Here is a 13604-nt window from a genome sequence, read left to right as displayed (position 1 = left end):
TCCAGTGCCTTCCTCTCTATCACTTCTTTTGAAATTCCGAGACATAACACATCCACACTCATCCCTTCCCGCCTTCTCATGAGAGCTAGAGGGACATGGGTTTCAGCACCAAACCGAATCACTGTTCCTCTACACCCATCCCAGTGGCTCCCATGCATTCAGTGGGCTGTGACTCCGAAGAGCCTGGAAACACCCCAGGGCAGGCTTTCTGCAAGGCCAGCATAAACCCTGGCCTTGATCTCAAAGCAAAAGCTGGAGGGGAAAGGAAGGTGGAGGATGAGAGGCCCCCATGGGAGATAGTTACCGATGAACTCAAAAGCCTCCTCGAAGTACTGCCGCAGGTTCTGCTTGTTGCTGTCGGTGGCCGGCAGCCGTTTGTAGTTGAACAGGCCTTTCTCGTAGTGGTAGAGGGGCAGGTGAGTGGTGACGTTGATGACGTAGCCTATGTTCAGCCGCTGCATCGTGTCCAGGTCCTGAGCATCCTGCTCGTTGCCAAGGAACAGGAAGGGCAAGATGGGCGTCAGCTCTGCATTCTCGATGTCAGGGGTGGTGGGGATGGACTGAGGTAGCATGCTCGAGGCTGCAGACGCACCGCCCCCCACCTCCCGGCACTCCTGGAGCTGGAGGGAGTTGTCACAGAGGTTTTCATGGTTCTGCTTAAAACTGCTAAGTCCACCTGGAGCAAACACAAAAGAGAGTGAGAATGACCATCCCTCGAACTTCAGAGCCAGCAGAAATTGCCACTGTCCCCATAGAAGTAAGTGTGCACTGTTGCAGATGCACATTTTTAAAAATAAGATCAGAACAAAAATGCAAGGCCACTTGGGGATCCAGGACAAGCTTCAGAGGCTCTCGCTGCATGCAGTACATTGGAAATGTGCTCTTTCCGCAAACCGTGGCATGTTCCTTCCCCTGGAAAGAGTTCGTTTGCAGCATCAGGCAATTTCATCAACAGCAGATCTGATCTGCCTCCAAGAGCCATATGCTCAGTGGCCTACATAGAACCCTGTGCTTTGGGGGCCAGGGAAGGCATGGCCGGCCTCCTCAGGCACTACAGGCATGTGTCCTGCACTCTCCCATAAGCTTACCTCACCCAGAAAGACAAGTTTGCTCCCGGTACAGCAGGGCAGCTATGGACAGGGACCTTGGAAGACCCAGATTACCTTGGCTATAGTCCCAGTAACACAACTTCTTGGCTCTGTGACTTAGGCAAGTTAATTTCTCTGTCTGTGCTTTTGGTTCCCCATCTGTAAAATGAGGGTAATAGCATCTACCTCTTAGTGCAGTTGGGAGTCTGGCATGAATGAATGCAGGCAAAGTAAGCAAACCTCCCCATCAACAAGTGCAACATCACTTTTGGGAATATAGCTTAAGAAAGTGATCTGGCCAAAGATACCCAGCTAGATGCGTAAAGAGGTTTACTACAACATTACCTGTTTTATACAAAAGGCCAAGAACAAAAAACGACTTTTAAAAAAGTAAAAGTTATTGCATTCCTCCCATGGAATATTAAGTAGCCATTAAAAGTTGTGAGAGGGATGTGAAAACAAAGAAAATGTTTCTGTTTAATGTGAAATGAAACAAAGCCAACTCAAAAACATTCATCATACACAAGATCCAAAGCTCAAGGACCGTGCGAAAAAGAACACTTGCTTAAGTTGGGAAATTGATGAATCACATTTTATGGTTTCAATTTTTCCTTTAATATTTGCTAGATGCATGGATGCACTGCACACATGGATAAGTCTAAAGGATTATCACAAGGGTCAAATGACACAATGTACACGTAAGGGCTAGGAGATCTGAGTTGATACTATTCCTACCAAGTGGGCTCTAATTCTCATCAAACAACTACATACTCTTGCCTTTCTTTTGAAAGGAGAGGGAAGTTAGTGACCTCCTGTAAGCTGAAAGCCTCCAGAAGACCACATTCATGCCGTCTGAGAGACGCCTGATATCTGTCTTGATAGTTTTAGGAGATAAGGCCGGAAACACAAAGTGTGGACAGGATACGGTTGTGTTGAAATAAAGACAGGAAGTCTATCTGTCCACTAGATTCTGAACATTAGCACATGCTCTTCCCCATTTCAAGCCTCATCTTTGGCATCTACAGGCAGGAAGCTCCAGACTATAGCCTAGACCGAGTCTCAGGGCTGTGCTCACCCATGACACATCCAGCTAGGCATGAAGACCAGGTAGTTCATATTTTCATTAAGACCCAGAGATGACACAAAGATCATTCAAAGAGGGTAATATTATGGCCACTTCATCTGTGAGTGTCAAACCCTATTTTTGCTTCTTGAGAAGAAAAACAAGAGCTATAAATTCATTTTCAGGGATTTCTAGAATTACACTCTGCCTCTACATAGTATTAGCTCACTCTTCTATGAAATCATGATTGAAAAGTTTGTCTGGGCCCTAAGAGGTTATTTTTAAAGTAGACAAAAGAAATGGAAAACCAGAAAGACTTCAGTAGTGACTACTTTTTAAGAAAATTGAAATTACCCACTGTCCCCATTACAAACTCCACGAAAGAGACTTCAAAGCGTTACTTTAAAATCTGCTCAGCCTTGCCCCCATAAAATCCAAGTAAACAATTCACACCAACTCTGTGACGGGAGCCTCGTTTGCTTTTTTTTTTTTTTTTCCCTTAAAAAAAGGCAGTGGTTACACTTTTTCATATAAGATGAGAGGAAAGAACAACAAAATAAACTCAAAAGAAGTCTCAAAGGGGTTGGGGGGGGGGACTTTTGTCCGTTCTTATTTAGGGTACTCAAGCTGTAATTTGTCTTAAAAGCAGCTAGTTTAAAAAAAAAAAAAGTGCATGCCAAAAAAACCCACACACAGAAAAAAGCAGCATACAGCTTTTTAAAATTCTGTCTCTACACCTCCTTTCCCAATGACATCAGCTGGAGGCTCCCCACCTGCCCAGTTGCCATAGCAGTTACACAAAGACATACAATGACATCAGTTGGCATGATATCAGCTCTTTGAGTACAAACAATACAAGAAGAACTACTTTGTTTAAGGCCCTTGGTGCAACTGTGTTCTGGGGAGCCAATGATGTAATGCTAACAGGTGGCATGGGCCTTCCATTTGCCTAATGGGGGAAAAAAGCCCTTGGGGGAGGGGAGGAAGGAATCTGAGACAGACAGACACAGAATGCTCCGGGTCCCAGGGGGTGCTCACGTGCAGAAGTACATGTATATTGCGTGTTTAAGCCACGCGGGAACTCTGCTCATAGAATATTCAGAGACAGGGAGGAGAGAAAAGGAAATATTGTGACTCGAATGCATGAGCTTGCACCAGGCAATTCTCCTTGAGGGGCAGGAAGAAATAGGGGCCAGTTCACTTGTCGGTCCGCTGACCAGCGTGGGCATCAGTTCTCAGTAAGGGTCGCACCATCCACAACCAGCAGGTACACAAGGCTCCCGGGATGGTGCTTCCAGCAAAATCAACCTGGCAAGTCTCACCATGGTGGCTTTTTTCTTTTTTTTTTTTTCCTAATAGAGACGTCTGCAAGGAGGATGGATTCCTTCTCCTGGGGGATTGGAACTGGAAGCTGGGGAAGGCCAGGAGGGAACCCTAAGGCTAATGTGGTTGTCTCTTCCAACCACCTGCGCCCCACCTTCCCCCACCATATGCCAAACTGCCTGGTCACTTGACAAGGGGCTTTGATTACGTCTTGTTCCTTATTATTGTATAAGAACATTCTCATGGGATAACTAACAAGTGAGGTGGAGACAGGGTAGCTGGTGGTTAAGAGCATACATGTTAGAGGCAGACAGGTCCAGGCTGCAATGTTCCTTCTGCCCCATAAGAGCTGTTGAGTCCTGGTGCAAATCACCATCTCTCATTGAGCCTCAGTTTACTGATCTGCAAAGTGGGCATAATGTCACCCACCCTTCGAGTTGCGGTGTGGGCAGCCTATGTGAAAACACTGATGTAGAACTAGGCATTTGATAAATAAAGTCTTCTTTCCCTGCTCTCCTCACCATCCTTGTCCTTGTCTCCCTTTAGTTGGTCCCCACTGCGGTCCGTGAGAACCCGAAGTGCTATGCAGTGGTTCTCAGGCCACACGGCTTGGGTTTGAGTCCCAGCACGGGCGACACTAGCTGCTAGACCCTGAGCAAATCTCCTACCTCCTGGTTCCTCAGTTTCCCCAGATATAAAATAGGGAGAATAGTCATCCCTACCTCACACGACTGTTTTGAGGATCAGACCAGTTAGTAAAAATAAAGTATTTTGAAACATCTATCCATAGTGAGCACTTTTTGGTTTGCATTACTTCGGGAAACTGCCATTTTATTTTTATTTATTTTTTATTTTTTTGGAAACTGTCATTTGAAAGATCTTTAAAAAAAAATTCCTTTGCTTAATAAAGCCTCTAAATGATCAGTAAGCTAATGTTCTAGAGTTTTTACTTTTAAAATTTAAAAAGAAGTAGGGACAATGTATCTGAGCAGTTTTAACATCTAAAAAATATACTTTTATCATAAAGAAAACAATAGCACCCTCTCCTTCCTAAGCAAATAGATCTGATTTCATTTGTTTTGCCTTGGCTTTCCCAATAAAAACTGCATATTTTTTGAATTCCTGTGTGGGGTGGGTTTTTTTTTTTTTTTTTTTTTTTTGTTTTGTTGTTTTCCAGAGGAGGAGTGTGTTTTAAATAAAACTGGTCTTGGCCCATCCCTTCCCCCCACACCCCCGTCCCCACCAGGCAGGGCGATCTTCTTACGCACACGATTGCTTGCAGTTACTGTGCAAATATTTTCAAGGCATGAGCCACATCGCCGGGGGCAAACATTTCAAACCTTATCTGAAACCTAGGTTCTCTGCCAATGGGAGCATGGTCAGCACTTTGATTCTGAACAGGGACAACACAGAATATTCCACCCCTAAAGAAAAATCTGTAGACACACAAGTCCCAGGTTCTTCCAACAGCAAGGCCGCGGTCCCACTGAAGCAACGGAGGCTCGTCTTAGCGGGAAAGCTCTTTGTAGATTGGTTTCAGCTCCTGGTGCTGTTTTGGCTATTGCAGTCCTAGGAACAGAAGAGCTTTCTGTAATGCGACCGGGAGCAGTGCTCTGGGCGGCAAATTAAGGAACCGCATCCAAATGCAAAATCTATGAGCAAGAGATTTCCATATTCTGAAGATGGACAGCACTTTCACACACACATGCTTTTTGGTTTCATGCTAAGCTGGAAAGTGAACTTTCCAGAACGTTCTCCTTACAGAAATGTAAGGAGAACTCTCACTGAAGGTCAGCAAATGGAATTACCCAAAAACCCAAAGAGAGGTGGGAGGGGGGATAAAAAGGAGCTCTTCTACAAGTTTGCTGAGAGCATACTGATCACCCCCTTTTTTGGTCTACTTTTTCTTAGTGGGTGACTAGTCTTTTATTTTTTTTTTAATTTTTAAAAAAGATGTATTTATTTATTTTAGAGAGAGAGAGTGCGAGCAAGGGGAAGGGCAGAGAGAGAGAATCTCCAGCAGACTCTGTGCTGAGCACGGGGCCGTACGTGGGACTCGATCTTACCACTCTGAGATAGATTGTGACCTGAGCTGAAATCAAGAGTTGAACACTCAACCGACTGAGCCTGGGTGAATAGTCTTTTTTTTTTTTTTTTTTTAAGATTTTATTTATTTATTCATGAGAGACACAGAGAGAGTGAGAGAGACGCAGAGACACAGGCAGAGGGAGAAGCAGGCCCCACGCAGGGAGCCCAACATGGGACTGGATCCCAGGTCCCCGGGATCAGGCCCCGGGCCGAAGGCAGGTGCTAAACCACTGAGCCACCCAGGCTGCCCCTGAATAGTCTTATATGAAGTAAAATGGTACTTTGATGATAGTGGTTAAGAACACAGACTCTGGAGCCAGACGATTGGGGTTTAAAATCCAGGCTGCCATCGCTACCTAGCTGTGTTACCTTGGGCGAATTATTTAGTATCTCTCTGCCCTTTTGTCTCTACATCCAAAATATGTAGTTCACCCTGGTATCTACCTCATAGGTCTCTTCACATGGATAAAGTGCTACATGAGTTATATATCATTACTACAACTGGGAGAGAGATTAATGTAAAATGGGCCCTCACAGGGCCATTTGGTGGGTCCTCCATGGAGACCGCAGTACATCAAAGCAGACTCTCAAGATTGTACATATCAAGGATCCTTGTGGAAGAAACAAAGCCTGGGTAAACTGGAGTGGATGTTAGGCTTCTTGCACTGAAACTCTCAAAGACAGGGTCATGGTGACTTCATACTCAAGGCAGAAAATCACCCACCTTAATAGGAGAAATATTAGAAATATTTGGGATACCAGCTAGATCCACCCAGGAAACTGTTACTGTTTGTTTTACATGGAATTGTCTTTTTAGTCCACAGACTGTATATTATAGTAGGAATGATTTCAAGTTCAATGACACCAGGTGGTGTCCGCTAAACCGCCTTATGATCCTGTCCCTGGGGCAACATGGGGCGGCTATAGAAAAGCGCGAGGATGAGTCAAGTGAGAGCCCTATGTAAGTAGGTATACAAAGAAACAAAGGGATTAAGAAACACTTTTGTTATCCAGGGAAGAGACAGAGCTGGGACGCTGGGTCCAGAAGTTTGGTCGGTGGGACCATGAGTCAGTGAGGAGTCTCCCTGTGATCTCTACAATCACGACATTTCATCACTTACATGTGAAATGTCCAATGTGTGAAAAGACATAAACAAAGAGGTATCATTAAGCTTAACATTCTTAACAACATCAGGATCTTGAATCCAGCTGAGGACATATTGATGATTTGGACAAATATTGTTAAATGTTCCAGGAAGATATATTTACGTTGCCTCATGACCTGTTTTGTTTTGTTTTGTTTTTTTCCTGGTCTGGTGTCTTTGATAGGAGATATAAGTTTTCTACAGATATATTTTAAAAGCCAACTCTAGAAGGCGGTCTATGATATATAAGGCAGCAGGGGGGAAAGCTTTGCCTTGATTCAGAATACTGGCTCTGCCCCATGCCAGCTGTGTGGCTTTGTGAAAGTTACTGGGTGTTTCTGGACTCGTTTTCCTTAAGTTTAAAACAGGAATAACTACTAGCTTGTAATGATTTGGTGAAACTGCTAGTAAAACATCCATCCTGGTCTTTAAGAAGGTATTCAAACCCTGTAGCTATCTGGATAAGGATTGTCAGTGGGGCCGCAAAGATAAGGAGCACTCAGGTGGTCAGGTGCAGGAGGATGACTGTGCTCTAGTGCAAAGGAGTGGGTTGAGCTAGAGGTGGGACCTTGAAGGAAGGTACAGTTGGTTTAGAGACACGGGGAAAAGAACATCTGTCAGAGCCAGTCCTGAGCAAGGGAAAGGGTGCCAAAGCACAGACCACAGGGCACACTGCCTGCAGCTCTGCCCTCGTAAAGGTCATATGCTGTGCTGTTGGGTCTCAGCTCAGACTTCACTAACACAGGTGAAGATGGCACACAGAACAGGGTCTGGTGGTTGGTGGTCTCCACTGGAAACTGCATTATATCTAGTTATTCATGTTCTAAGTTTTCGATAGAATGGAGAGCGAAAATAAATAGGGTTATCCAAATGGGCTAAAGGCATTCCTGGCAAATTTTCTGGAGATACATATATACATACACATATATAGAGATTTCTAGAAATTTTAGAAACAGAGATCTTGAAAAATTGTGTTGCATGGATGTATAACTTTTCTCTATTTATAATTCCTCAATTAGTTGAGATGTTCAAAATTTTGCTCAGGGTCACTGTATAAAATCTTAGTTTAAGCATTTGTAATATGTACACATGCAGTCTCACTTCACAACTAAAACTGCACTTTGAATATTTACTTTTTTTCATTTTTTTCTTCCTATGCATACCTAAATGAATAGCTTTCATAGATTTTCAGTTCTTGGAGAACAGGGATAGTCTTATTTAAATCCCTCCGTACATAAGGCTTCACCAAATGTCACAGGAGGGCAGATGGTTTGTTGATATGTTTGGTACCAAACACTGTAGGGAAGAGATATTGAGATAAATGATCAATTCCTTTTTGGAAATAACTTACGAACATTAAAAGATAAAAAAGGAGCTTCCTGGTGTCAACTTTACCTACTGACAAATTGTAGGTAGAAATTATTTCAAGAATGCCCCTCACAAAACCATCTTCCTATAACAGACTGAAGGTCACTCTTGTTCTTATATTCGATATTATTTAACCTAACCACGTGGTATTTAGTTATGTTTTGAAGAAAATTCCTGAAAAGTTTCTACTAGAATTTACTCAAAATTTGAGTGAACAATATAGTCCTTTCATTGGATTTTCTGCTGGACAGAAATCATAATTTAGATCACTGATGCTTACCCCAAATAAACATTGCTGGTATAGTCACTGTAACACAAGTAACTTACGTATTTGTGTGTCCTTCAGATTCTGTGCCATCGCTCCCACAATTTGGTAGATTATAAAATCTAGCATTCTGGAAATAAGCTAACATTTGACTATAATGTATACCAAGAACTTGCTCCTTCCCAGTCTTTGTATAATTTGCAACGAGCTCTCAGCTTAATTTCTGTCTCTATAGACTTCTACGGCTATTTGCAATCATTCACTTGTTTGGGGGCTCTTCCTTCCTATGTTTTAAAATGCATTGCTTCCTTCTTTGATATATAAGATCTTTGCGATGTCCTCAGTGGAAGAGAATTTTGTATAAATGCCTGCCTAAATAGTTATCTCAAAAACGAGAACCGAGTCAGAAGGATCCAATGACTGAGGAACCGTGTTTTTAAAAAGTTGAAAATGAAGCTCTGATCACACACCTTCCAGGAAACGCTGCTCCTGGCACAGTTCTGTCTGAATTGCAAAGATTCTCCCTCTGTCCCCACCAGAGGACAGCTCAGAAGTTGTCGCCACACTTCTGTCCCCAGTTGTCCCCATCTCTGTCTCCACAATTCCCAGCTCAGAAGTTGCCTTGGGGGTTGTGGTGGGGGAAGGCATCCAAATGCCCTCACTGCAGGATGGGTCAGAACAGGGCCAGGGATTAGGTTACCTTCTTACTGGCTGCTTCCAGAGCTCCAGGGTGCTAAAAAAGCACCTTCTCCCACCACGGGAGGTGCACTTCTAATGTCCCCTTCCTGCCACCCCCACTTTAAGGCTTTCACAGGCAACCAGGGTTTAGGATACCTCAAGTCTAATTTGTGCATATTTGAATAACAGGAGCGGATTGTTTGAGAGGCTACTTCACAAGGACATAAATACAGCCTGTTTCCTTAAATCTGTGACCTCATGTATTTACATTAGAACAGAAAGGGCTGCCAGAAGCAACAGCTGATGACAGTCATGTAATTTTCCACAAAGACAACAATTAAACAGCTTCGTGTTCTCTTAATGAGCAGATGACTTTCATGTGAGTGGGATTCAAACTGTAAGATGTCAGAGTTCCCACAGCCCCGGAACCCCCCTCAGGTTTTTGCAGGAGTCACTGGGACTAGGAAGGGCCACCTTCGGCCCCTCTTCTGCACCGCCAGCACCTGTTGGCTCCCTCTGCATCCCCCCTACCCCGCCTCCTCCGCCCCCACCCCTTCCCTCTCTCAGAAACCCAACAGGAGAATAAGGGAGGAAGACCAGAAGGAGGGAAGAGTCTACCTGGAACATCTGTGATGCCTGGCCTGCCAAGGAATCCGCAGATTATTTTTGAAACCTATGCTCAAAGAATCCAGGGTAGGTCCGGCCCCTTCTCCCCGCACCTAGTGAGAACCCCACCTTGACACCCACTCTCCCCATCTTGTCAGAATGGTTTGAGAAGAACCACCTGGAAGGCAGGGGTGGGTGTCACCGTCTGCTGGGAGTCAGCCTTTCAGCCTGGCCCAGACTGGACAGAGCGGCCCACCAGCCCTGGTGGGTCCAGTCGCCCCCTGCAGCCTCCCACTCCGTCCGAAGGGCCCCCCTGCGGAATCTCATTTTCACAGGGAGTCCACCTGCCTCTAGAACGAACTTCACTCCCACTAACAAACATGCCAATGAACCAGAGGGAAAGGAATTGTTTTCTTTCCACGACAGGGCTTTGGGAGTCCATCAGGTGAGTGGCTTTCCACGAATAAGTGTGCCTGTCAAAACACAGGCTCGATGTGTGGGGCCTAAGGTGTGGCCCAAGGACAGCCGAGTTCCAGCCCTATGTTCCTAGTGGAGACTTGCAAGGTCAGATTTCCTTCTGGTTCCTCTAACCCTCCACATCTAAACCGTCCCTAAGTCTCAGCACAGACCCACCAGCTCCCAGGGAGAAAGACACACCAGATGGAAACACTCAGCTCAAGTCTCTGGGTTTCCTTAGCAGACAAGCCAGAGATATTAGCACATTTCCATTTTATAATCTCTTTTATCTAAGAGCAAGCCCTGTAGAACATTTTGGGATTTGAGTGACATGCGGTGGATGCCCCTTCCCTCTCTCCACCTCTCACCCTCCCCACAGGTCAGGGTCCAAGGGAGGAGATGGATGATAAACATATAAACACACAAAGAAAAAGGTAATGATTAATTATGATAAGGGCCATGAGGTGGCCTCCAGTTTCTGGGTGCTGTGAGAGGGAACTAATTAGATGGGGTTCCAGGAGGGCCTCTCTGGGGATGAGAAGGGAAGGGCTAGCTTGGGGAACGGGTAAAGGGCAGAGAGGCCACACCATTGGCAAGGGCAGGACACTCCCTAGCCCAGTGGTGACTCCAGGGAGCCCAATGGTTGGAGCCTAATGAGCAGGCAAGGGGAGGGAGTGACCAGCGGAAGTCAAAGAACTCTGCAGAGGGCCTCTTAGGGACATTATGCAGTGAGGATTTTATTCTAAGTTCAGCAGGAAGCTCTTGATTGTTCAGAAGTCCATAATACGGGATTATTATGTGTTTGAAAAGAAAAAGGCATCAAGAGAGAAAGGGGGGAAAAAATGAACTTACCAGATGGTGCAATTTACCTATACTCCAAAACCTGGGCAAAAATCACACCGTTTCTTTCCCAAAATACATCTTTTGTACCTGCTATGGACTGAACCGTGTCCCCCACCCCACGCCCCCAAATTCACATGTTGAAGTCAGACCCCCCAGGGCTCCCTCCACACCCAGTGTGGTGGTATTTGGAGATAGGGCCTTTGAGAGGTAATTAGTTTTAGATGAGGTCATGGGGGTGGAGTTCTCATGATGAGACTAGTGCCCTTGTAAAAAGAGACAGAGAGCTTGGTGACTTTCCATCCACGATGATGGGGGGGCGGGGGGGGGACACAGCGAGAAGGTGGCTGTCTGCGAGCCAGGAAGAGGGCTCTCACCACAACCTGACCATCCTGGCCCCTAGATTTCAGACTTCCAGCCTCCAGAACTGTGAGAGAGTAAAGCATTTAAATGCACCTGACTATGATATTTTGCAGACTAATATGGTTCCACTTTTAACCACCAATATAGCTTACTTTTTAAAAATATAAATTATAATTCCTACTTTCGAAGAGCCACACCCAAGCCTGTGAATTATTTGGGAACCTGGCCCCCGGGAGCCAAACCAAGTTTTATCACATCTTAAAATGAAACCTGAGACATTCTAAGGTCAAGATGAGGATGCTGCCTACAGGACCAGCATGGCCATCAGAATCAAGTCCATGGAACCACCCAGAACCTTAGTTCCACGAGCCAGCCACAAGCAGAGACACCCCACTCCCTTCCCAAAGACACGAACGTCATTGGTTACACACTCCTTGTGGATCAGCATTGACCCAGGGCCTCCCTGCAGCACCTTTCTGGGCTGAAGAACATTTTTGATGGACAATTTCTGCATATTTGGGAGGGTACTCTCTCCCATGTTAGGGCTACACCTTCTCTGTTCGCTAAAAAGCTCAATACCGGTTAATCCATCAAGGCGGATTAAGGGAGGGGAAAAAAAAATCCATGAGATCATACTGGAAGGCTGCAGAGGGAAGAATGTTAACAGGAGGAGAGTGCTATAAAACACAAAGCCATATTTTTCCCAAGAGTTCAACCAGATACTCTCCATTATTGTTTAATTCTCTGAAGAGAGGGAAAACATTCTTTGCTTTTCAGTGCAGAAGTTTAAATAATGAAGCATTGCTAAACAAACAAACAGAGGAAAGCCCAGTGAAGCTATTCATTAAACAACCCCACTGTACAAAAGGAGCCCTGCTGCTAACAGTCCAGCTCCCCTGAGGACCGACATTTGTCTTAGACCCCAAATTAAACACATCACAACTTCACAGCAAAAGTATGTTTTCCAATGGGATTTAAGTAGAGTCCAATTAAATAAATCTCTAGAAATATCAAGAGCAAGCCTCAAGGGAAAGCATATTTCTACTGTGAAACATTCTCATTGGAAATTACATTCACCAAAGGTCATCTAGAAACATCCATGACAAGAGGAGGGGAGGAGAAGCAGGAAGCAAGGCAAAGTTACACAAGTGAAGTCCGAGTGGCCTCACTACCATCGGGGAGGACAGCACCTCGCCGACAGTCCCGTGCACATCTTAGCTTGCTTTGAATGAGAGCCCCACGTCCAAGCAAACAGCTTTTCTGGCAACGTGTTTTCATATGATCTGGAGGTCAAAGGCTGTAGCTTAGGGAATTCAGGAAGTGGCAGGGGGAAAGATCAAGTGTCAACATCAAAATTTGAGTTGTTTTACAGAACCAATGTTTCAGTTCACGAAAGGCATAGCAACAAGTTCCGCAAGTCACAGAGCTGAATTCTATATTTGGCAAGAATAACTAAGCAAGCCCGAGCATTTAACAATCAACTGCCAGAAAGAGCAGGCGTGAGCTCCACTTGCAACCGATTCCACCCAGCCCACCGTGCCCCACACTCAGACCACGGAGGAAGGGCTGAGCTCGGAAAGGTGGGCCGGAAGCCAGGGGAGGCCTGGGAGTACCCAGAGATACACGAAGTGGCCTCAGGTCAAAGCTAGCACATCCCCACTTAGTGGGCCACCTTCTGAAATTAAGGGGGAAAGAACCAAGAGACCAGTGCATCCCTGGGGAGGGGGGCTGGGATGATAGACTGCGGACCCGGACTTGTGGCTCATGGGAGGGCCAGCCAAGGAGTGGTCAGTTCAACCTGGGACATGTGCCGTGGGGTGCTGGCCTGGGATGCACCCCACATCTGGCACCATCGGACGTCCCGGCCACATTGAATGCCATGCCAATGCCCCACATCGCTCAGGGTGACAAATGTCCAAACAGCCAGCCCTTGAAGCACAGCCCTTCTTTCCACATTGAAGGGATCCTGGGTTCTAGTCCGGAGACCTCTGTTGCCACTTCTATGAAATCAGGAGTTTGGATCATCTGTGCTCCAAATGCTAGCACTCTCTAACTTCAACACAGCTTGGATAAACCAGCTATGGAGGGATGGTGGCAAGAAGGAGAGAGAAGCTGTCTCAGAGCTGCGAGGCCTGGGTGGTCTGCCCCCCTCATCGGGGGCCTGAGGGCCTGCTGCTCTCTCTTCTTGGAACCCTCTTCCCCTCAATCCTCACTCATGTAGGTGGTTCAGGCCTTCAATCAGGTGTGATCTCCTCGGGAGGCTCTTCCCAATGTCCAATTTACAGGGAACTTCTCAGGCCGCTCTTTTGTTACAGCATCAA

General features: G+C 45.7%; 1 protein-coding gene across 1 annotated transcript in view; it reads right to left on the bottom strand.

Annotated features, from left to right (window-relative positions):
• The window catches only part of DUSP10 (dual specificity phosphatase 10), a 38071-nt gene that overhangs the window by 4702 nt on the left and 19765 nt on the right, over positions 1-13604 (bottom strand). Inside the window, exon 3 of the mRNA XM_077887111.1 lies at positions 305-676. Coding sequence (XP_077743237.1) covers positions 305-676 — 372 coding nt within the window. The remainder of the gene's footprint in view (positions 1-304; positions 677-13604) is intronic.

Source organism: Canis aureus, chromosome 38 (assembly GCF_053574225.1).
Source record: "Canis aureus isolate CA01 chromosome 38, VMU_Caureus_v.1.0, whole genome shotgun sequence".
NCBI classification, from domain to species: domain Eukaryota; kingdom Metazoa; phylum Chordata; class Mammalia; order Carnivora; family Canidae; genus Canis; species Canis aureus.
This window is presented reverse-complemented; position numbering and strand designations above follow the sequence as displayed.